At 37.7% G+C, this 24,169-nt stretch overlaps 1 protein-coding gene and 1 pseudogene across 1 annotated transcript; both read left to right on the forward strand.

Annotated features, from left to right (window-relative positions):
• The first annotated feature begins 1,256 nt into the window (after positions 1-1,256).
• LOC141342724 (complement C1s subcomponent-like) lies at positions 1,257-10,534 on the forward strand (annotated as a pseudogene).
• A 470-nt stretch (positions 10,535-11,004) lies between these two features.
• LOC141342098 (complement C1r-A subcomponent-like) lies at positions 11,005-24,052 on the forward strand. Its single transcript, XM_073846485.1, has 16 exons — positions 11,005-11,163; positions 12,085-12,286; positions 12,553-12,727; positions 14,249-14,383; positions 14,690-14,892; positions 14,982-15,129; positions 15,232-15,350; positions 16,693-16,771; positions 16,869-17,003; positions 17,084-17,158; positions 17,299-17,948; positions 20,374-20,505; positions 20,599-20,770; positions 22,783-22,914; positions 23,007-23,087; positions 23,176-24,052. The coding sequence occupies exons 1-16, from the start codon at positions 11,129-11,131 to the stop codon at positions 23,937-23,939; spliced, it is 3,237 nt and encodes a 1,078-aa protein (XP_073702586.1). The 5' UTR covers positions 11,005-11,128; the 3' UTR covers positions 23,940-24,052.
• Positions 24,053-24,169: the final 117 nt, after the last annotated feature.

Raw genomic sequence — 24,169 nt, forward strand, 5'->3', positions numbered from 1 at the left:
ATAAAATGGTAAGACACCAATTTACAATATCAAGCAGCAAAACTATCTGTTTTGTACAGTTAAAAATAGCTGGACGCAGATGAAACTGGAAGCCAGACCTATAAAATGTGCAAATGGCTGCATTCACTCTTACGGCAAAAATAAGGTGGATACACTAATGTATTTTACATATACCGTATACCAGCAAACTGCTGTAAAATCACTTAGCAGAATACAATTCAACATTTTATGGCACCGTTTGACCTTTTTTGTGTGGTTGTTACGGTAAATGGCTTTTGGAAAACATTCAAAAAGTGCAAATAACCTCGTCTTCCTCTGTCCCCCATCTTACCTCCATCTAAACCTACCACTCTCTTTCACTCCCTCTCCCTTTTTATCTATTTGACTCTTTTTCTCTTCCTTTTTTCTCACTTTCTTCTCATTTTCCTTTCTGACACCAGGAGGCGGGCTTACTCTCTATCAGGTCAAAGTGCATCCATGGTTTTAGGCATTGTACTTTAGCCAATGTATTTCTAGCTCTCAGATAGTTAACTAGAAAAATTAATTAGGAAAGGAGGTGAAGTGAGGCCAAGTATGGTGACCCATACTAGGAATTTGTGCTCTGCATTTAACCCATCCAAGTGCACACACACAGTAGTGAACACACACACCCGGAGCAGTGGGCAGTCACCTACAATGCCTGCCGGACCTGAGACTCGAACCTCCAACCTTTGGGTTACAAGTCCGACTCTCTAACCATTAGGCCACGGCTGCCCCCCAAAAAATTAGTACAAATTGTGAACTAAAATAACACTAGTATACATTAGTTTTAAAGAAAAAGAAGAAGAAAAGAATTAATAAAACTTTTAAAATAGTATATAATGATTAGAAAATAGCTAATCATCATTTATGACTGTGACATACACCAAAGCCTGGCCTAAAGGGATGAGCTCTTCATTATGGCCATGTGATTGGATATGTTATATAATTTTTTTTTTTTAAATGTCCATAAGTGTCCAAATAATTTTTGGCCCACTCTACATTATAATCGTATGTATTTAAATATCTGAATAAGCTTTAAACAAATGCATAATTAATGTTAATATGTTGTATATGCTCACAACAGTCTTGTTTGGAGCTGCCACTACATGTCTGCCCTCCAGTTCACGTCAGTTCAGGGAGAACGCCCACTTACAGATGTTAGGAAACACTCCGTTTAAGTATGGTGACTGTTTTTCAGGGGAAAAGAGGGCTGGACATGATGATGCACATAGAGTATGAAAGTGAAAGTGCAGAAAAAGGAGAAAACGGGCTACACTTCTCATCATGATCGTTTTTTGGTATGTATTTCTTTACATAGTATTTTCTATCTATCTATCTATCTATCTATCTATCTATCTATCTATCTATCTATCTATCTATCTATCTATCTATCTATCTATCTATCTATCTATCACTACATCCTTCATTTGGTTTTGTTCTTTATGTCTATCCCTGTCTTTTCCATTTTACTAATTTTTGCCCTACTATTTTCACTTGTTTTGTACTATTGTTTTTTTCTGACTTTTCTGTTTCTTGTCCAGTGTTATTGTTCTTCTCTTTCCTGTGTGTGGGTCTGTGCCATTGGCTGGATGGGTGCAATCACCCGGACATCCACGAGGGTACGACCCCTATTCCAACCTGACTTGGAAAAAGTGTGCTCCGACTGGACACAAAATCACACTCACTCTCTTACATTTGGACCTAGAAGAAAGCTTTGAGTGTGAGGACGACGCCTTGAAGGTATCTTGTGCAATTAGAATTGCAGTTTAATGCAGTTTTTTTTAAAGTAATAGATTACCCAAAAATGAAAAGTTGCTAAAAATTAGTTTTTTTCTTCATTGGATCAAATTTGGAGAAATTTAGCATTACGTTACTTCCTCACCAATGGATCCTCTGCAGTAAATGGGTGCCGTCAGAATGAGAGTCCAAACAGCTGATAAAAACATCACAATAATCCAAAAGAAATCAACACGAATCCTGTACATCAATTTTGTGAAGCATAAAGCTGCATGTTTGTATGAAACAATTCTAGAGAGATAATACAAAATGCACACTATTTTTTATTTTAGCCAGACCTGTTTACAATATCAAGCAGCAAAACTGGGACAAAGTGTCCCTATTCAAAAGTTTACGTATGTTTGATTCTCACTGTGTTGTTACCTGAATGATCTACATGTTTTTTGTTTAGTGATTTTTGATCATGATTCCCTTGTTTGTCCTGAACAGTTAAACTTCCCTCTGTTCTTCAGAAAAATACTTCAAGTCCCATAAATTCCCTGTTTTTTCTGGATTTTCATTTATTTCCAACAATGACTGGATGATTTTGAGATCTACTGAGGGACTATTACATTGCAACTATTACAGAATGTTTAAATGCTCACTGATGCTTCAGAAGAAAAAATGAGGCATTAAAAGCAAGGGGTGTAAACTTTTGAACAGAATGAAGATGTGTACATTTTTTTTTTTTTTTTACGAAAGATCTTTAAATCTTCAAAATCTTAATGCATTGTGTTTCCTTCTGGAATATTAGTGAACATTTGAACCATCTGTAATAGTTGCATATGAGTCCCTCAGTTGTCGAAAGTTGCCCAAACATGTATCTCAAAACATCACAAAAATGCTGAAAAACCCCAAAAATTTGGGGCCTGAAGGATTTTTCTGAACAACAGGGGTCAGTTTAACTGTTCTGGACAAACAAATGAAACAAATATCACTAAAAAAAACAAACAAAAACAAAAAAACAGCTGTGGCTCATTCAGGTAACAACACAGTATTAAGAATCAAGTGTATGTAAACTTTTGAACAGGGTCATTTTTATAATATCAACTATTATTGTCTGTAGATTACTTGTGGACTATTGTGGTATTTTTATCAGCTGTTTAGACTGTCATTCTGTACATTTCTCAAAATCTGTTTTCATAAAGAAACAAACTCACCTACATCCTAGTAGGCCTGAGGGCGAGTAAATCAAGCAAGTTTTCATTTCGGGGTGAGCTATTCCTTTAAAGAGAGTGTTCGTGTGAAAACCATATACAGTGGATATTTTACATAGATTATTAAAAGTTTGTGCATTTGTGGATGATATCAATTTTTATTCAGGTATTTGCAGATGAGGTGCTTCTTTTCAATCTGTGTGGGAGCAAATCCGTGCAGGAGCTGCAGGCATCTGTCAACCCTTTCCTCCAATCTTTCCTTGGTGGTTGTCTCACTGTTTCATTTCTCGCAGACTACTCAAACACTGAAAGACACACAGGATTTCGAGGCTTTTACACCATACAGGGTGCGTAACAGATGAGGAGTAATACATTGACTACAGGCCAGAAAGAATGTGAGATTATCTGTTACTGCTAATCTAAGTTTTACCCTCAAATTCATGATTTATAGATGTTGATGAGTGTATGGACCCTGAAAATGAGTGTACCCAACTCTGCAATAACTACATTGGAGGTTATCGCTGTTTCTGCAGACCAGGTTACACCCTTGACTCTGATAAGCACACCTGCAAAGGTAATAAATGGTTGTGGTTCAGATTTTGAGACTGTATTTTGGCTGTCATGTTGATTAAGTGCAATTAATTAGGTAAGGAATACAGTCAGCCAGTCATTATTAAAAATAAATAATTATTATTTTTTAATTATTGCACATTTTAGCTACTTAGCATGTAAATAAATACATGGACATTAAATGTTCATATGAAATGACTAGAAAATAAAAATTCTGTCTTTAATTACTCACCCTCATGTCGTTCCAATCCCATAAGGTCTCGTTCACCTTTGGAACACGAATTAAGATAACTTTGATGCAAATCAAGAGCTTTCTGACCCTGCATAGACAGCAATGCAACTACCATGTTCAAGGCCCAGCGTAATATAGGTTCATAATCCCTGAAGAAGTAACACGGTTGTGTTTTCTCTCTCTCTCTCTCTCGCTCTCTCTCTCTCTCTGTGTGTGTGTGTGTGTGTGTGTGTGTGTGTGTGTGTGTGTGTGTGTGTCAGTAAGCTGCAGTGAAGATCACACAGGCTCTCGAGAAGGGGTGCTGATGTCGCCTGATTGGCCCGGGCCGTACCCAGAAAACTCTGTGTGTTCTTACACTCTGGCTGTAGAAGAAGGTCTGCAGTTTGAGTTGACATTCCTGGAGATGTTTGATTTGGAGAAGAAAGAGAATGGAGAGTGCATCGACTCATTAACTGTATGCAACAAGTTTCAAACAATTTTTGAACCCATCTTGTTTAGGTATCTACCTCTCTCTTTGTATTTCTCATCACTGGTCTCTTTTCTCTTTCTGTATCCATTCCTTCTAGATTATACCTCTTAATGGTAAAGCTGAGACATTTTGCAAAAGGGATATCTCATCGTCCCTCCTCACAAGGTCTCAACGTGTTGAGATTATCTTCAGGACAGACCATAAAGGAACAAACCGAGGGTTTAGACTCAGTTACAGAACGAAAGGTGTGCCTATTGAATCCCATTAAAATCTAAACAACAATATACTGCATTTTATCCACCTTGATGTTTTCTGGTAATGTGTTAGACTTCCGGTTCATCAGCTGCTGTAGGAAAATGAGAAAAATAACAAAGGGCAATAAATGGCAAAACTGTTTGCGTTACAAATAGTGGTGGGCCGTTATCGGCGTTAACGTGCTGCGTTAACGTGAGACTCTTATCGCGCGATAAAAAAAATATCGCCGTTAATCTATTCTCAAATTTGGGTTGGGAGCTGGGTCTAAACTACGCAAGCTATGATGACTTTCACCTTGATAGTTTAACGCGGATGTATACCGAAGACTGTAGAATATGGTCGCGGGTAAGTCTCCTCCGCCAAAACACAGACGGGATCGCGTCGTCCTCCATTCATAAAAACCGAATCTACTATAGCGAAATGCCACGTAAATTCGTCGTTTTTTGGATTCATAAATCAAATGTTGGTCAGTCACTTAATTCAAATCGCGATATGAATAGTGTATGTGAAAACTGAAATGCAAAAAGACCGTTTTAATATGAATCCGATATGTTCCGTTTGCCTAGCTGTATGTATGCATTGCGGAGACGAGCTTTTACTAGACGCATACTGAAACACACGTGACGCTCCCGGTAATTTTTGGCATTTTCATCTCACATGAACAGATAAACTCAATCTCCCAAACTGCTGTGAGTGTCACTTTTACCGTTTCATTTGAGAAAACTAGCATCATATCATACTGTATGACACAGAAACGTCACGGCAACCTGTCAAAATAAAAGTACGGTGTAACATGTAATGGGCTGGGTAGGTGTTGACGTTAAAAAAAACACAATCTAATAGGGAGAAAAAATAATTTCATTGTTAGTTAGTTAGTAAACACAAGTACATCTAATTGAACATAATTTATTTTCATCAACAAATTATCATAGAACAGCTTTATGAGCTTTATGATCCATTCTCAAAGACTTTAAGTCATTATTTGGGTAGCACACATATTCTGAATGCCTTCAGCAGAATTCAAATTAGCCATTTTAATCTAGATTAATCTAGATTAATTCCAAGATTTAATCTAGATTAATCTAGATTAAAAAAATTAATCTATGCCCACCCCTAGTTACAAACCATTGTTTTCATAATTAAGATAATACATTAAAATAATATGGTAAGACATATCAGTTTGCTATACTGGCAAAATGAGCTGGTTCGAACAGCTAAAGCAGCTGGAAGCAGATGAGACTGGAAGCCAGACACATTAAATGTACAAATGGCCATGTCTGCTCCTACAGGAAAAATAAGGTGGAGAACAATCTGAGAATCTGCCATTGAAAAACTAATTTGTTGGATCATTGACCTGAATATTGATTGTTGATTTAATGAAATGCTGAGAATTGTTTCTTAACATGTTATGTCATGTTATTTGCTTCCTGACAGGGATGAAATGCACTGGACCTGTGACGCCAACATCTAGTATGAATCCGCAGGAATCTGAATATCCAACGGGCAGCAAAGTTACAGTAAAATGTGATGAAGGACATGTATTGAAATCAGTAAGTTTTTTTTATGTCTGATTGATTTTACCTTTTCAGGCTAATAGGCCATACATTAAAGTTATGGGTTTGCTGAGAAACATTTTAGAAAATGTATATTTTTAAATAGCCATTAAAATATACAATATAAAATGTATTTGTAAAGTAGTATATTTTTATTCATATAAATTAGTAACTAATGTTATAAGTAAAAATTATATTTTATTAATAATAGTATATTTTATTAGTATAAATTAGTAAGTAATTTTATTAGTAAATAAAGTCTCATGAAGACTAGTTTAGGAGCCCTTTTCCAGTCAGTGAAACTCACATTAACATGAAATGTTTCATAGCTTGAATCAGCTGAGGATAAGTATGAAGCCACCTGCCAGAAGAGTGGACAATGGAGTCCTGTTATCCCTTGTGAACGTGAGAAAATATCTTTTTAAAAATGCCTTGTCCTGATTTCTGAACAAATTGCTTTTTTTTAAAGGAGACCTATCATGCCCTTTTTACAATATGTAATGTAAGTGAAGTTGCAGTTCAAAATACCCCACACTCTTAAAAATAAAGGTGCTTCACAATGCCATAAAAGAACCTTTTTTGTTTAAATTGTTCCATGAAGAACCTTTAAGATCTGAAGAACCTTTCAGTTTCACAAAAGAAGGTTCTTCAGATCATAAAAAGGGGGGGGGGGGGGGAGATGGTTCTTTAAAGAACAGTTGACTGAATAGTTCTTTGTGGAACTAAAAATGGTTCTTCTATGGAGAAGTACGTACACAGAAAGCGGCTGTCACACGGCATGTGAGTACCAAACTAAGTTCTCTTTTGTGTCTTTTTGCGCTTAAACAATCAAATACAAGTTTATGTTAAAAACACATGAGTTACAAAAACACTCGGTTATATCTGTGAAGGTAAACAGCTGGGAAAGAAATTGCATGTTTGTATTAGATCTGTGTGGCAGCAGAGTAATGTAAGTAAGTAAACAAATCCACTGCTGTCTTGTCTCCTCTGAGGCTGGGACTCTAAATAGTGTTCTGTGCTCGTCACTGCAGCAAACAATATGACAGTTAGTGTGCTTAGCTCAAACTTTTGCCATTGTGTTAGAACTGGTACACTTTTGTCATTTGTAAAAAAACAAAAAAACAAAATCATGGTGCAATGGGTGGAAACATGCAGATTAAGGGGTGGTAATATTATAATAATTTATCCTTACAAAATCTAACGTGCTTGTTTTTTTCACATGCTTGCAGAAAAAAGCTTACCAAATTAAGTTACTGGGTTCAACAGTTTCACATTTTCTGGGTTGGTAGATGCACTGGGGACCCAATTTTAGCACTTAAACACAGAAAAAGTCAGATTTTCATGATATTTCACCTTACCTACTCTCCAACCATTAGAATTATATGGGCTGTTTTCACTCCCATTCTCTCTGTATATACAGTAAATGATGTGATGTGATATTACCAAAATGCAGGAAACTGAAGAATGTTCATGTGTCATTAAAAAAGCCATCTCTTCTTGTTTTCTTCCGTAGCTGTGGATTGCGGCATTCCAGAACTTCCTGAATTTATGGAGCTATCAGAAGATGATTCTCCAACAACATATCTGAACCAAATCAGTTTTAAGTGTAATAATGAATATTATCAGCTGAATAAAAATGGTGAGATGTGTATGCTTTATGTGAACTACATTGATGTAATTCTTAAACAAAGTACTAATTAGTTCTACATTTTTCATGTTCTCTTTCATCAGGAATTTTTACCTGTAATGCAGAGGGTAACTGGGAGTCTGAGAGTCATCAGAAATTAACAGATGATATGCCTAAATGTGAACCAGGTACTTAGTCATTCTGAATACAACTTTAAACCCAGATATACTTTATCATTTATATATATATATTAGTGGTGGGCCGTTATCGGCGTTAACGTGCTGCGTTAACGTGAGACTCTTATCGCGCGATAAAAAAAATATCGCCGTTAATCTATTCTCAAATTTGGGTTGGGAGCTGGGTCTAAACTACGCAAGCTATGATGACTTTCACCTTGATAGTTTAACGCGGATGTATACCGAAGACTGTAGAATATGGTCGCGGGTAAGTCTCCTCCGCCAAAACACAGACGGGATCGCGTCGTCCTCCATTCATAAAAACCGAATCTACTATAGCGAAATGCCACGTAAATTCGTCGTTTTTTGGATTCATAAATCAAATGTTGGTCAGTCACTTAATTCAAATCGCGATATGAATAGTGTATGTGAAAACTGAAATGCAAAAAGACCGTTTTAATATGAATCCGATATGTTCCGTTTGCCTAGCTGTATGTATGCATTGCGGAGACGAGCTTTTACTAGACGCATACTGAAACACACGTGACGCTCCCGGTAATTTTTGGCATTTTCATCTCACATGAACAGATAAACTCAATCTCCCAAACTGCTGTGAGTGTCACTTTTACCGTTTCATTTGAGAAAACTAGCATCATATCATACTGTATGACACAGAAACGTCACGGCAACCTGTCAAAATAAAAGTACGGTGTAACATGTAATGGGCTGGGTAGGTGTTGACGTTAAAAAAAACTAGTGGTGGGCCGTTATCGGCGTTAACGTGCTGCGTTAACGTGAGACTCTTATCGCGCGATAAAAAAAATATCGCCGTTAATCTATTCTCAAATTTGGGTTGGGAGCTGGGTCTAAACTACGCAAGCTATGATGACTTTCACCTTGATAGTTTAACGCGGATGTATACCGAAGACTGTAGAATATGGTCGCGGGTAAGTCTCCTCCGCCAAAACACAGACGGGATCGCGTCGTCCTCCATTCATAAAAACCGAATCTACTATAGCGAAATGCCACGTAAATTCGTCGTTTTTTGGATTCATAAATCAAATGTTGGTCAGTCACTTAATTCAAATCGCGATATGAATAGTGTATGTGAAAACTGAAATGCAAAAAGACCGTTTTAATATGAATCCGATATGTTCCGTTTGCCTAGCTGTATGTATGCATTGCGGAGACGAGCTTTTACTAGACGCATACTGAAACACACGTGACGCTCCCGGTAATTTTTGGCATTTTCATCTCACATGAACAGATAAACTCAATCTCCCAAACTGCTGTGAGTGTCACTTTTACCGTTTCATTTGAGAAAACTAGCATCATATCATACTGTATGACACAGAAACGTCACGGCAACCTGTCAAAATAAAAGTACGGTGTAACATGTAATGGGCTGGGTAGGTGTTGACGTTAAAAAAAACACAATCTAATAGGGAGAAAAAATAATTTCATTGTTAGTTAGTTAGTAAACACAAGTACATCTAATTGAACATAATTTATTTTCATCAACAAATTATCATAGAACAGCTTTATGAGCTTTATGATCCATTCTCAAAGACTTTAAGTCATTATTTGGGTAGCACACATATTCTGAATGCCTTCAGCAGAATTCAAATTAGCCATTTTAATCTAGATTAATCTAGATTAATTCCAAGATTTAATCTAGATTAATCTAGATTAAAAAAATTAATCTATGCCCACCCCTAATATATATATATATATTTATATAGTTCATATCTCTCTCTCTTTTAGTGTGTGGATTGAATAAAGATGCCTCTACTGGTGGCAGAGTCTTTGGTGGGAAGCGAGCAGAAATTGAGCAGATTCCCTGGCAGCTCTTTCATAGGATAACTCCCAGAGGTGGTGCATCTTTAATCAGTGATTACTGGGCTCTAACAGCAGCTCACGTAGTGGATGGACACGAAACAACCACCATGAGCTGGTTAGGGGGAATAGTTGATGGTACAAGCAAAGACCCAGTCACTATGGAGACTGAGAAGATAATAATTCACCCAAATTATCAGAAAGTTGGTAGAAATTCTCAGACTAACTATAATCATGATATTGCACTCATCAAAATGTCTAAAAGGGTGCCTCTAGGTCGAAACATCAGGCCAGTGTGTCTGCCAAACAAAACCGATAAACCCGAGGGAGAAGCCACAATCTCAGGTTTTGGAAAATTTAAAGAAGAAAAAAAAAATAAAAATCTGCTTTATGGACATGTCCAGATATACCCACTTGAAGAATGTGATTCAGTGGGTTTGTCTGTCACCAATAACATGATCTGTGCTGGAGGAGAAGGAATAGACAGTTGTCAGGGTGACAGTGGGGGTCCTTTGTTTTCTCCTGCTCTGGGCTTTGGGTCTCCAGACAACCCTTATCGTGTTACAGGCATTGTATCGTGGGGTCCTCCTGGATGTGGGAATAAAAGCTTTAAGGGCTTCTATACTAAAGTCCAAAACTACCTGGACTGGATCAAGGAAACCATGGAAAAAAACTAGCATCAAATCACTAAAATAATATACCCCATACACCAATTGTTAATTGTAATACACACAAATAAACATACTCTCTGCTGTATCGGATCAATGTACGCATCTGCTAATTTGAGGAATAATTCAGAATTTTTTAACTTTTGTATTAAGTTGCTTAATTCTAATTAATAAAACCATTTCCAAATGTAGAATTTCAGCTTCTTATTTCCTATTTTATAAAAAATGTTCTGGCAAGGCCTTTTTTTGACTAACATTAATAACATTACATTGATTTCAAAGGCAATCCAGCAGGTAAAGTGCTCGTTTTGTTTTTTATGTGTTTTTCATGCCTTGCAGTGTTGCCAGATTAGTGTTCCTCTTTAGCCAAATCAAACAAACCTGGCTTTTGTTGTGACTTTTAAAGGTTTTCCACCTGCGTTGCATCTCATTTCAAACAGCGAAGATTTCTGAATGATGATTTATTTCCTCTAAACTGGTTTAGTAACACCTTCTTTGTATCTGACAAAGGTGGAAACATCTAATAATCAGTAAAGAAAAAAATGCATTAAAATTATCTCTGTAGACTTTAGCCCCTACTGTTTGAGTAAACAGATTGAAAATGCGTGGTTTACGGGAAAAGTAGTCAGATCTCTCGCTCTCTCTTTCTTCTGCCATAGCCAAATCAAACAAGTTTACCTTTTTTGATGACTTTTAGACTCAGATGTGATTGTTAACCACATACACTTTATCGCAAGAAAAACTCATGACTGTTTTAACAGTTCAGTTAAACGACTAGTGACATCTCCATGTTTGTTATGGATAGAATACATCTAATAATTTGGTAAGTTATTTTTAGATTTTATTCTTCAAATTTCCATATATTGAAAAATATTGGTGGATGTTAATGTTTCTTAAAGAATTTAAGAATAAAAATGTCCTGATAATTTACTCACCCCCATATCATCCATTAAATTAATGTCTTCCTTTCTTCAGTCGAAAAGAAATTAAGGTTTTTGAGGAAAACATCCCAGGTTTTTTCTCCATATAGTTGACTATAATGCTGGCCAATGGGTTGAAGGTCCAAATTGCAGTTTCAATGCAGCTTCCAAGGAACCCCAGCCAAGGAATAAGCGAAAAAAAAAAGGAATAATTTTTCTAAAAAAAGGGATAATTTTTATACTTTTTAACCACAACTGCCTGTCTTGCACTAGCTCTGCAATGCCTTTGTCTTCACACATTGCGTAATGTCATATGCGGTTAGTTCTTCGTCTAAAAATTCATCTTCATCTTCACAAAATTCCATTTCATTTTCTCCTCCAACTTCAAAATCGCCTGACATCCTTATTGTACCTTTTTTGCAAAGCCTGTTTGACTTTCTTGGCACGTTTGCTTTGTAAACACTGTGTCCGTAATACGTGAGATATATACATTTTATTTTTTTCAAAAATGATTGTTTTGCTAGATAAGACCCTTTTTCCTCTACTGGGATCGTGTAGAGCATTTTTAAACTGCAATTTGGACCTTCATCCCATTGGCTCCCACTGAAGTCCACTACATGTAGAAAAATCCTGGAATGTTTTCCTCAAAAACCTTTTTGAGTGAAGAAAGAAAGACAAACATCTTGGATGACACAGGGATGAGTAAAGTATCAAGAATTTTATTCTGGAAGTGAATGCTTGTGCATTTAGTCTAATAACTAAAGTATTCCAGCAACACACTTGATTTTGATCTTTTTCTGTTTTCTTCTAAAACACTGATTCAGCCTGCTGTGGGCATGTGTGAATGTGTGTGAGTGTGAGCCAGCCATGTTTGGGGAGGTGTCTTCTCCACAGTACCCTCAGACATATCCAGCAAGTTTCCAGAAACAATGGGACCTGGAGGTGCCACAAGGCTACCAGATCCAGCTAACGTTTAATCACCTGGATATTGAGTCCTCTCCAGACTGTTACTACGATTCTGTCTCGGTTAGTAGTAATGCTTCAGCTTTGAACTTCAGTGTGATGTGGCTGTGTTAATAGACAATACTTCATTGCTGTGACCTAATTTGGGTTGCACAGTCCATACTTTGTATTGTGTTTCGTATTTTGTGTTGTTGGGGCCATACTACATATAAATAAGGTTTATATTGTTTATAATTGTGGCTATCATTTGGCTTTATAAGACTTATTTTTTTTAAAAAAAGGCCTAACTAGTTTTGAATACATCAGCATATGTGATTTTTTATGTACAGGTTCTGTCTGATAAAAAGGTTTTGGGGAAGTTTTGTGGCCAGAATTCCTCAGACAGATTTCACCCAGGTCACAAGCCCATCTTGGCTCCTGGTAACCGTCTGCAGCTGGTTTTTCTAACGGATGATTCAAATCACGAGTCACACTTGGGATTCACTGCATTCTACCAGGCTGTTGGTGAGTTACATGTATATACATGTTTGAAACATTAAAAACAATGTTGTAGTATGTGTACTTCTCTTAAGGTTGTACAACATCTCTTTTACACAGCAGTTCTAGAATTGTTCTGAGTGGCATTCCAGAAGCGCAGCACTGAGATTTTTCACTGTTTGTATCAGTCCACTTGTCTGTGTTTGTGCATTCCATACAGACTGTTTGTGTATTAGAAGTGGGGATTTTCCAGTGATAAAAGCTGTTTCTCCATCCAATTTGAATGAAAATGCTATAATGTATATAGTGTTGAGGTTAAAAGTTTGCATACACCTTGCAGAATCTGCAAAATGTTACTTATTTTACTAAAATAAGAGGGATTTTTTTATTTTTTATTTAGTACTGACCTGAATTAGATATTTTACATAAAACACGTTTACATATAATCCATAACAGTTGAATTTATAAAAAAAACACTGTTCAAAAGTTTACATACACTTGATTCTTAATACTGTGTTGTTACCTAAATGATCCAAAGCTTTTTTTATTTTAATTTTAGTGATAGCTGTTTATGAGTCCCTTGTATGTCCTGAATGGTTAAACTGCCCGCTGTTCTTCAGAAAAATCATTCCACAAATTCTGTGGTTTTTCAGCATTTTTGTGTATTTGAACCCTTTCCAGTAACGACTGTATAATTTTGAGATCCATCTTTTCACACTGAGGACAACTGAGGGACTAATATGCAACTATTACAGAAGGTTCAAATGCTCACCGATGCTCCAGAAGGAACAAAAACAATGCATTAAGAGCCAGGGGTGTAAACTTGTGAACAAAATGAAGATGAAGACATTTTTCTTATTTTGCCTAAATCACATTTGTTTTTATTTAGTACTGCCATTCAGAAGCTACAGAAGATACTTGTTACATGTTTCCCAGAAGACAAAATAAGTAAAATTTACCCTGGTCTTCAAATTCAAAAAGTTCCCCCCAGCTCTATATATTTTGTGCCAATTTCACAGGAAGCGACAGTTTTCTTTTCTTGGATACAAAATGTGCTTTATTCACAGCTGTTTGTGTAATATTAAGTTATATTTAATAAGACAAATTCACAACTTTGAATGGAAACAGATACTATCTACAGTATACACCATTGTTTGTGCAGACAAGTGACTGTCTGCCTTTGTAAGTGAGTCATTGAATCGTTTACTCAAGCGTTTTCATGTTTTCGTTTAAAACACTGATTTCACTATGGTGTGTTGCTCTGTGACACGTAATGGTTGATTCTTGGTTAGCTTTATTTGGAACTATTTTTAATGCTGCAACAAACTTAGACACACTAACTGGTCTAAAACGTTGCATCTGAAATTGTGTAAATATTCATTTCTCATTTCTGTTGTATAAAAGCAACATGCTGAATATTGGAACAAAAGTACTGTTGTTTGTGTCGTATGATGTTATTTCATTTAAGATCAATAAATAATTCAGAGCTGTTCTAATGCAGTAACTTTATGTGTACATCATTTAATGCTCCTATAACTGTTTCCTTAGACATAGATGAGTGTTCCTCTTCCAGTGTAGAAAATGGTCCACCATGTTCACAGATATGCCTCAACACCCTTGGCTCCTACCTGTGTGCCTGTCATCATGGTTACACGCTACGGCCTGACCAACGCACCTGTGTCTGTGAGTGTATTTACTGATGGTTACATCATTTCCAGCACACTGTTTAAGTCGATTATGGAGGTTAGTGGTTCTAACTACAATTTAAATTTTCTAAAAGATGTTCTGGAATATTTTCAAATGTTAAAACATTACTAAATAAATAAATAATGCAAAATTATAAAAGAATGAAAACTGAAAGTATAAAATTAAAATAAAAGTTATTTCAAAATATCAACAAAATATCAACAAAAAATATAAACTTTACATATAAGTGAAAAAAATAATGATAATCTAAAGCAAGTGGTGTGTGTTTCGTCCCTGTGTTAGTGGAGTGTGGAGGTGGGGTGCACAGTGAATTAGAGGGGACCATCTCGAGTCCTGGGTTTCCAGACATGTCGCCTCTTGATCTGGACTGTATCTACACTATCTCTGTGCAGCCAGGCTACATGATCACTCTCAACTTCAGCCAGAGCTTCCACATAGAGCAGGTCTACAATCAAGGAGACACCTGCCTCTTCCATTGGCTGCAAGTATGCTTTGCTTTAAACATTTATCTGTCTTTATATTTGTACATTTTTAGGTTTATTTCTATGCTTATCTGCTTTTTATTTTTCTCTAGGTGTCCGTCCAAGGAACCACCCCCCAAAAGTACTGTGGAGGAAAAAGCCCTGGAGTCCTGAACACAGGCTCTCACTTTGTCCAGCTAGAGTATCGCACCGACGGATATGGACAGAGCAAGGGGTGGAGCTTACATTACACCTCACAGAGTGAGAAGAAAAACAGAGGATATCAGAACAGTTATATTATAAATACTCAAATATCTGTGCTGCTAATTAGTCCTCACATTTCCTCACATCTTTTTTTTAAAGGGGTACAGTGTCCAAATCCAGGCATTATCGACAATGGAACAGTTACACCGAATTTTGCCCAGTACTTGTACAGAGATTACATTCATGTGCGCTGTCAGCCAGGATTCAAGCTCATGATGGTAAGCTGATAGTAAAGCAAGAACTGTAAGGGACCATTCACACAGAAAGTGTTTTTGTGGTTAAAATCGTATTGAAGCCCATTTCCTCTACTGAATAAAAAAAATAAAAAGGATATTGTGACTTTTTATTCACAAAATTGCGGGATATAAACTCACAGTTGCAAGTTATAAATTTAGAATTGCGAGATATAAACTTACAACTGCGAGATAAAAACTCTCAATTATGACTTTTTCCTAGAATTGCATAATATAAACTCACACTTGCGAGTTATGAAGTCAGAATTGTGGATTTATATCTTGCAATTCTGACTTTATATAAAAAAAGTCACAATTGCGAGATATTAACTCAGTATTACGACCGACTTTTTTTCCCCAGAATATAAACTCTAAAATTGCGAAAAAATAAAGTCGGAATTGCGAGATAAAAACTCACAATTCTGACTTTTTTTTCTCAGATTTGTGAAATATAAACTTGCAATTGTGAGTAATAAACTCAGAATGCCGTGATATAAACTCGCAATTGCAAAATTATTAAATCAGAATTACGAGATATGAACTCACAATTTTGACTTTTTTTCTCAGAATTGTCAAATATAAACTTCGAATTATAAAGTCAGAATTGCGAGATATAAACTCTAAATTCTGACTTTTTTCTCAGAATTGCATGATATAAACTCACATTTGTTAGGAAATGAAGTCGGAACTATTCCTGCGAGTCTGATTTGGGGGGGGGGGGCTGATACGTTCTCAGAATTGCAAGTTTATATCTCACAATTCTGACCTAATAACTCACAATTCTGAGAAAAAAGTCAGAATTGTGTTTATATCTTGCAATTCTGACTTTATTTCTCAGAATTGTGAGTTATTAGGTCAGAACTGTGTTTATATCTTGCAATTCTGAGAACTGCGAGTTTATGTTTTGCAATTCTGAATTTAGAGCTCATAAATGCGAGTTTGTATCACACAATTCTGAGGAAAAGAAGTCAGAAGTGTGAGGTAAAAAGTTGCAATTACCTTTTTATTTTTTATACAGTGCCGAAAACGGGCTTCCATAAAATCATGTGACACAGGGCAGTGGGAAAAAATAAACATGGTCTAGAGATTTTTTTTTAAGGTTGAACTTTTTTTTAACTTGAACACCTTATTTTTTTTTTTTTGGAAAACTATGTCTTGTTTGTGTACAAAAGATGTAATACATGAGTGCAAAGGTTAAACATGTCTATCCAAAATCAGTGCAAAAATGCATTCTGTACGAACAGAGTGCATTAGTGATTATACACAGGGTTTCATTTATGACATATGTTGGTGATTTGATGAAGCATTTTCCTTTCCCTTTATTAAGGGAGGCAAAGAGATTTCAAGTTTCAAGTCCATATGTCAGAGTAACGGACAATGGCATTTGAACCTGCCAGAGTGCAAGAGTGAGTAAATGAGTAAATACACATATATACTTGACTTTGCGTTTGGCTACATTGCATCTATTCATCATTTCATTCCTATGTATTGTCCACATTACAGTTATTGACTGTGGAGCTCCAAAGCTGCTGGTGAATGGAAACATTCAACACATCAGTGGAGAAAACAATGAATATCTTTCAGTCGTAGAGTATCACTGCAATGAGCCATACTACAGATTCAAGGATACTGCTAAAGGTCAGATACTGTTTAAAACCCACCTTTATTCTTTGTGATTATTGAATCATGACCTTATTTTCTTTCTTTCACTTGTGTAGTAACATACAAGTGTGCATTAGACCGAAAATGGAGAGAAGTCAACAACAACGATGTCATTCCTCCTTGTTATCCTGGTAATAAATTGTGGCTTGACAACAGAGAGCTAAAAAGATATTTTATATTTGCATTTGCACTATTGTTATTTAACTCTATTTTATACTACACATATGTTCATCTCTTTGTTTTTGTTTTTTGTTTTTTTTACATTTTTTAGTTTGTGGAGAGAACACAGAAGTCAGCTTTGCAGGCAGAGTCTTTGGTGGGAAACCAGCCAGATCAGGACAGATTCCCTGGCAGCTTCTCCATAATGCACATAACAGAGGTGGTGCATCTCTGATCAATGATTACTGGGCTCTTACAGCTGCTCATGTGGTAGATGGACTTGAAAACAACAACATGACTTGGCTTGGAGGAATAATTGATAGTAGGGACAAAAACCCAGTCACTATGCTAGCTGAGAAGACTATAATTCACCCAAATTATAAGAGGGTTCCTGTGGGTAGTTATCAAACAAACTTTGATAATGACATTGCACTGATCAAAATGTCTGCCAGGGTGCCACTTGGTCCAAATCTTAGGCCAGTGTGTCTGCCAAACAAAACGCATGAACCTGTAATGGAGGGCACGATGGGTACAGTATCAGGCTTTGGAGGGTTTGAGAGGCGATTAAAAAGTGAGATTTTACGTTATGGGAATATTCAGGAATATCCTTCTGAACAGTGTGTTTTTGGGGATATGCCTGTCACTGAAAACATGTTCTGTGCTGGAGATGATGTCAAAAATGTTGACAGTTGTCAAGGTGACAGTGGGGGTCCTCTGTTCTTCCCCATGTTGGGCCATGGAACTACAGAGCAGCGCTATGAGGTGAGGGGCATTGTGTCATGGGGTCCTTCCAGATGTGGCCAGGTTTCTAAAGGTTACTACACTAAAGTGCAGAACTACCTGGGCTGGATTGAAGAAACACTGGCAAATAATTAGCATCCACTCTGCAACATGAGACATTATTGTTTAGTGGTATCTGAGATCAGCTTTAATTATGTGCACAACAGTCAAAAAGATTTAGAATAAAATATTTTTAATTAGAACTGTTTGTTGAAATGTATGCAAATATGGCAAAGAGGATTATATTATAACTTTACCCCTGAGGTCTAAAACGGTTATGTAATGGATCATGTAATCATTATTCATCATCAAAACGAGTAGTTTGTATATATTGTATACTATTCATGTCAGATGAACTCTTTCATATCCATATTACAGCCTAATAAATAACCCTATACAATGTGCAGATTTTGTCCCCTGTCAGACATTTAAAAAAATAAAAGAAAATAACCTCTTGCTGACCATTTCTACTTATTTATTATTGTTTTTTATGAAAAGGATAGCACATATGATAAACAGTCCACAATTTAGGCCTACTGTCACATAATGTGGTTTTTAAAACACGCATGAAAAAGATCAAAATCTACAGAAGGGTAATTCACAGAAGACAGGCAGGAGACACACGTAGGGGCAACATTCACAATGCCAGATAAATGCAAACTGAACAGACTTCAATTTAAGTAAGGTAGTAAATGAAGATTACAAGACACACCTGAACCAAATGACAATCAGACCCACCCTCCCCCCACAATGCAATAGCGAATTCTCCCGAGGGGGACCCCCAACTGGAGGTTTGCTTAGGGCCCACCTCACTGGGTGAATGGCCCGAGGTGGAGTCTAGGACTCAAAGGCTGGAGTCGGAGAGAAGGGATCCCCCAGCCACGACGCCGACTGGCAGACCCGCAGCAATCCCACCGCATAGATGGTGGGCTGAGGGTGAGCAGAGGGGCTGCCAGGAGACAGCAGTGTCGATGGTGAGGACTGGTGCAGAGGTGGTAGGAGACGGAGGCTGGGCGGGAGTTCAGGATAATCCGGGGGCAGGGCAGACAGACAGTTCAGGGCAGGCAGATGATGACAACCGAAGAACTGATAAACCATATTCCACTGAGCTCTGCTCACCCTCAGCTATGGTACAGTGGGTGGAGCTTCCCTCCGTGCTTTCGCTGTCCATAGCTATCTCCCTCGTGGTGTGTGCTGTAGCCAGCTCACACACCTGATCAGATGCTCTGAGAGGCTCGGGCTCCGGGACGATCTCCAGCTCTGTCACTCTCCTCGGCAATGGCTTGTTGATCGTGGCGGGCATGGGCTCTCTATCTTCGGTGGGCTCGGGCTTTGGCTTCACGTAGCAGGGTGATAGGCTGTGCTCTGTGTCAAGCTGTGTTCTGAATCGGGGCCAGACACCGAATGACCGCCTCCAACTAGCTCAGTTTCGTGGTGTCTGGGAGGTCGATAGGGTGGTGGGAGTTTGCCCCGATCCAGAACAGGGACTTCAACATTTCATCATCCAAGATGGTGGTGGTGAGAAGTCTCATGCGAAAATCCTGGCTCCTCCGAGCCAGATCAATGAATCTCACGGGAAGCTCCATATAACTCAAAAGAAAAACTTTTCAAACCAAAAAACAAAACGCGGGGAAAAGCTCCGCTTACTTTTTTTTTTGTGTGTTGGTCCAGTATTCTGTCACGTAACGTGGTCTTGAAAACATGCAAGAAAAAAGATCAAACTAAATGGTTTTTAATCAATCCACAGAAGACAGGCAGGAGACACACATATAGGAGCAACATTCACAATACCGGACGGATGCAAACTTAAGTACGGTAGCAAATGAGGATGATACAAAACACACCTGAACCAAATGACAATCAGACACCTGAAAACACAATAAAAGTCCATAAGTGTGACACCTACATTATAGATGTACTGCATATAGTGTCTGCAGACTTTAACTCTTTCCTTCAGCCTAAATAGCAGACTGAACCATTGGAAGGCTTGTTTGCATCACTTGCTATCAGATATATTTTGCTGTCGCTGTTTTTGTAGCACAGCCAAATCAAACTCAAAGTCTGTCTTTTAACATGAACATTAGACCCTTGCTCAGTCATTAGTCAGGCACCGCTGGTGTAGCCACGAAAAAACCTACAGAAAAACCTTTAAACTTATTTAAAATTTAAGTGAAAAAGATATTGACATCTGTATGTCTGTCATATGGCTGGAAAAGTTCTAATAATTTGGTAAGTTCTTTTTAGATTTAATGTTTAGGTTTAATTTAGATTTAAATCACTTTAATAAATGTAATACTTTGACCTGTATCTCTGTTCTACCAAAACACACTGATTCAGGCTGCTGTGGGCATGTGTGAATGTGTGTCATTGTGAGCCGGCCATGTTTGGGGAGGTGTCTTCTCCTCAGTACCCTCAACCATATCCAGCAGATATCCTGGAGCAATGGAACCTGAAGGTGCCGCAGGGGTATCAGATCCAGCTGACATTCAGTCACCTGGATATTGAGCCCTCTCCAAACTGTGGTCGTGATTCTCTCATTGTAAGTGTTTCCTCACTTCAAAATCATTGGAGCTGCAGTTATTTGAGCTGCAGTAAGATACAGTCTGATGTTGTTGTTGTTTTTTGCATTCAGCTTGTGTCTGATAAGAAGGTTCTGGGGAAGTTTTGTGGCCAGAGTTCCACAGACAGGTTTCACCCAGGTCACAAACCCATTGTGGTTTCTAGTAACCGTCTCCAGCTCTTTTTTCTAACTGATGATTCATATCCTGAATCACACATAGGATTTACTGCATCCTACCAGGCTGCTGGTAAGTCATATTTAAGCAAAAGCAGAGCTGTATTTACGAATGTTACATTTTACACAAAATATAAGTGTCAGTTACCTTATATTTATTTATTATTCTATTACATGCACATTTAGCTCCTGAATAAATCAGTGTTTTTGAATAAATCAGCTAAGTGACTCACTCATAAAGTGAACCTGTTGACTAAAGACTGAAAAAACGCCACCTATTGGCGCAACAATATACAGCATACAAAAAGAGTCACTGCACAATTTACAGGTCCTTTTCGAAAAAATAGCATATTGTGACAAAGTTCATTATTTTCTGTAATGTACTGATAAACATTAGACTTTCATATATTTTAGATTCATTACACACAACTGAAGTAGTTCAAGCCTTTTATTGTTTTAATATTGATGATTTTGGCATACAGCTCATGAAAACCCAAAATTCCTATCTCAAAAAAATTAGCATATTTCATCCGACCAATAAAAGAAAAGTTTTTTTTAATACAAAAAAAAGTCAACCTTCAAATAATTATGTTCAGTTGTGCACTCAATACTTGGTCGGGAATCCTTTTGCAGAAATGACTGCTTCAATGCGGCGTGGCATGGAGGCAATCAGCCTGTGGCACTGCTGAGGTGTTATGGAGGCCCAGGATGCTTCTATATCGGCCTTAAGCTCATCCAGAGTGTTGGGTCTTGCGTCTCTCAACTTTCTCTTCACAATATCCCACAGATTCTCTATGGGGTTCAGGTCAGGAGAGTTGGCAGGCCAATTGAGCACAGTAATACCATGGTCAGTAAACCATTTACCATTGGTTTTGGCACTGTGAGCAGGTGCCAGGTCGTGCTGAAAAATTAAATCTTCATTTCAATAAAGCTTTTCAGCAGATGGAAGCATGAAGTGCTCCAAAATCTCCTGATAGCTAGCTGTATTGACCCTGCCCTTGATAAAACACAGTGGACCAACACCAGCAGCTGACATGGCACCCCAGACCATCACTGACTGTGGGTACTCGGCATTTCCCTCTCCCCAGTCTTCCTCCAGACTCTGGCACCTTGATTTCCAAATGACATGCAAAATTTGCTTTCATCCGAAAAAAGCACTTTGGACCACTGAGCAACAGTCCAGTGCTGCTTCTCTGTAGCCCAGGTCAGGCGCTTCTGCCGCTGTTTCTTGTTCAAAAGTGACTTGACCTGGCGCCTGTACACGGTGGCTCTGGATGTTTCTGCTTCAGACTCAGTCCACTGCTTCCGCAGGTCCCCCAAGGTCTGGAATCGGTCCTTTTCCACAATCTTCCTCAGGTTCCGGTCACCTCTTCTCGTTGTGCAGCGTTTTCTGCCACACTTTTTCCTTCCCACAGACTTCCCACTGAGGTGCCTTGATACAGCACTCTGGGAACAGCCTATTCGTTCAGAAATTTCTTTCTGTGTCTTACCCTCTTGCTTAAGGGTGTCAACGATGGCCTTCTGGACAGCAGTCAGGTCGGCAGTCTTACCCATGATTGCGGTTTTGAGTAATGAACCAGGCTGGGAGTTTTTAAAAGCCTCAGGAATCTTTTGCAGGAGTTTAGAGTTAATTAGTTGATTCAGATAATTAGGTTAATAGCTCGTTTAGAGAACCTTTTCATGATATGCTAATTATTTGAGATAGGAATTTTGGGTTTTCATGAGCTGTATGCCAAAATCATCAATATTAAATCAAAAAAAGGCTTGAACTACTTGCTGTGTGTAATGAATCTAGAATATATGAAAGTCTAATGTTTATCAGTACATTACACAAAATAATGAACTTTATCACAATATGCTATTTTTTTTAAAAGGACCTGTATATGAAGATTGTACAGAGTAGGCAAAACTGTTCATCTCAAATAGTGCATGAGTGTATTACTGTAAATAAATCACTGAAGAAATTACGGCGAAGGAAAAAAACGGCTGACTTAGATTTTAGTTATTGTGGCTTTATGAGTAGTTAAAGTCTAATTAAGTTTTCCTGCTTAATTATATATGCTCTTTTTTTCTTTGGCTCTACTGGCTGTGGAGATCCAAAACCCTTGTCAAATGGAGGTGTTCGATTTGTCAATGGATCAAACAATGAGTATCATTCAGTTATCGAGTATTACTGCGATAAACCATTCTACACTTTTGAAGGAACTCCTAATGGTCAGATACTTATACAAATATTTTCATTCATGTTTTTTCACTGTTTTCAATCACTTAAAGTCATTTTTGCTCAATTGTATTCACCTGTGTAGTAAGATACACTTGTACAGAAGACCAGAGATGGACAGCAGATGGACAACACCACAATGATGATTTTCCTCTTTGCGTTCTTGGTAATTATTCTGAAACTTTGTTACGCTGGCTATATTAGATTAAATGTGTTAACTTCTTTAATGTGTATTTTTTTTATTTTTCTCTCAGAGTGTGGAATGAACACAGAAGTCAGCTTTGGAGGCAGAGTCTTTGGTGGGAAGCCAGCCAGATCAGGACAGATTCCCTGGCAGCTTTTCCATAATGCACATAGCAGAGGTGGTGCATCTCTGATCAATGATTACTGGGCTCTTACAGCTGCTGTGGTGGTAAATGGACTTGAAAACAACAACATGACTTGGCTTGGAGGAGTAATTGATAGTAGGGACAAAAACCCAGTCACTATGATAGCTGAGAAGATTATAATTCACCCAAATTATGAGAGGGTTCCTGTGGGTAGTTATCAAACAAACTTTAATAATGACATTGCACTGATCAAAATGTCTGCCAGGGTGCCACTTGGTCCAAATCTTAGGCCAGTGTGTCTGCCGAACAAAACACATGAACCTGTAATGGAGGGTACGATGGGTACAGTATCAGGTTTTGGAGGGTTTGAGCGGCGATTAAAAAGTAAAATTTTACGTTATGGGCATATTCGGGAATATCCTTCTGAACAGTGTGTTTTTGGGGATATACCTGTCACTGATAACATGTTCTGTGCTGGAGATGATGTTCAACATGTTGACAGTTGTGCAGGTGACAGTGGGGGTCCTCTGTTCTTCCCCATGCTGGGCCACGGAACTAAAGAGCAGCCCTACGAGGTGAGGGGCATTGTGTCATGGGGTCCTTCAAGATGTGGCCAAGTTTCTAAAGGTTACTACACTAAAGTGCAGAACTACCTGGGCTGGATCAGAGAGACAATGGCAAATAATTGACATGGCATTACTCTGTCTAAGTCATTATTCAGTACAGTTATCCATTTTCTAATGTAACAATGGTTAAGCAAGTACAATGATAGTATTAAAAAGAATTAATATATTTACCTAAATTATGACAATTAATTTTATTGTTCTCATTGTAAAAAGCCTTAATGCAATGTCACTTTTTTCACTACTATTCTCTCATTACATATACCTGTGATTAAAATCATTGCCAATTTACATTG

The sequence above is a fragment of the Garra rufa genome, chromosome 9, assembly GCF_049309525.1.
Source record: "Garra rufa chromosome 9, GarRuf1.0, whole genome shotgun sequence".
NCBI classification, from domain to species: domain Eukaryota; kingdom Metazoa; phylum Chordata; class Actinopteri; order Cypriniformes; family Cyprinidae; genus Garra; species Garra rufa.

What these genes read in the sequence shown, in the direction of transcription:
- LOC141342098 (XM_073846485.1), top strand. Translation starts at nt 11,129, where the DNA reads ATGTTTGTTATGGATAGAATACATCTAATAATTTG. An exon ending in GTTACTACGATTCTGTCTCG is followed by an intron (nt 12,287 to 12,552) that starts GTTAGTAGTAAT and finishes TTTTATGTACAG; the next exon opens with GTTCTGTCTGATAAAAAGGT. An exon ending in TTTTGAAGGAACTCCTAATG is followed by an intron (nt 22,915 to 23,006) that starts GTCAGATACTTA and finishes TCACCTGTGTAG; the next exon opens with TAAGATACACTTGTACAGAA.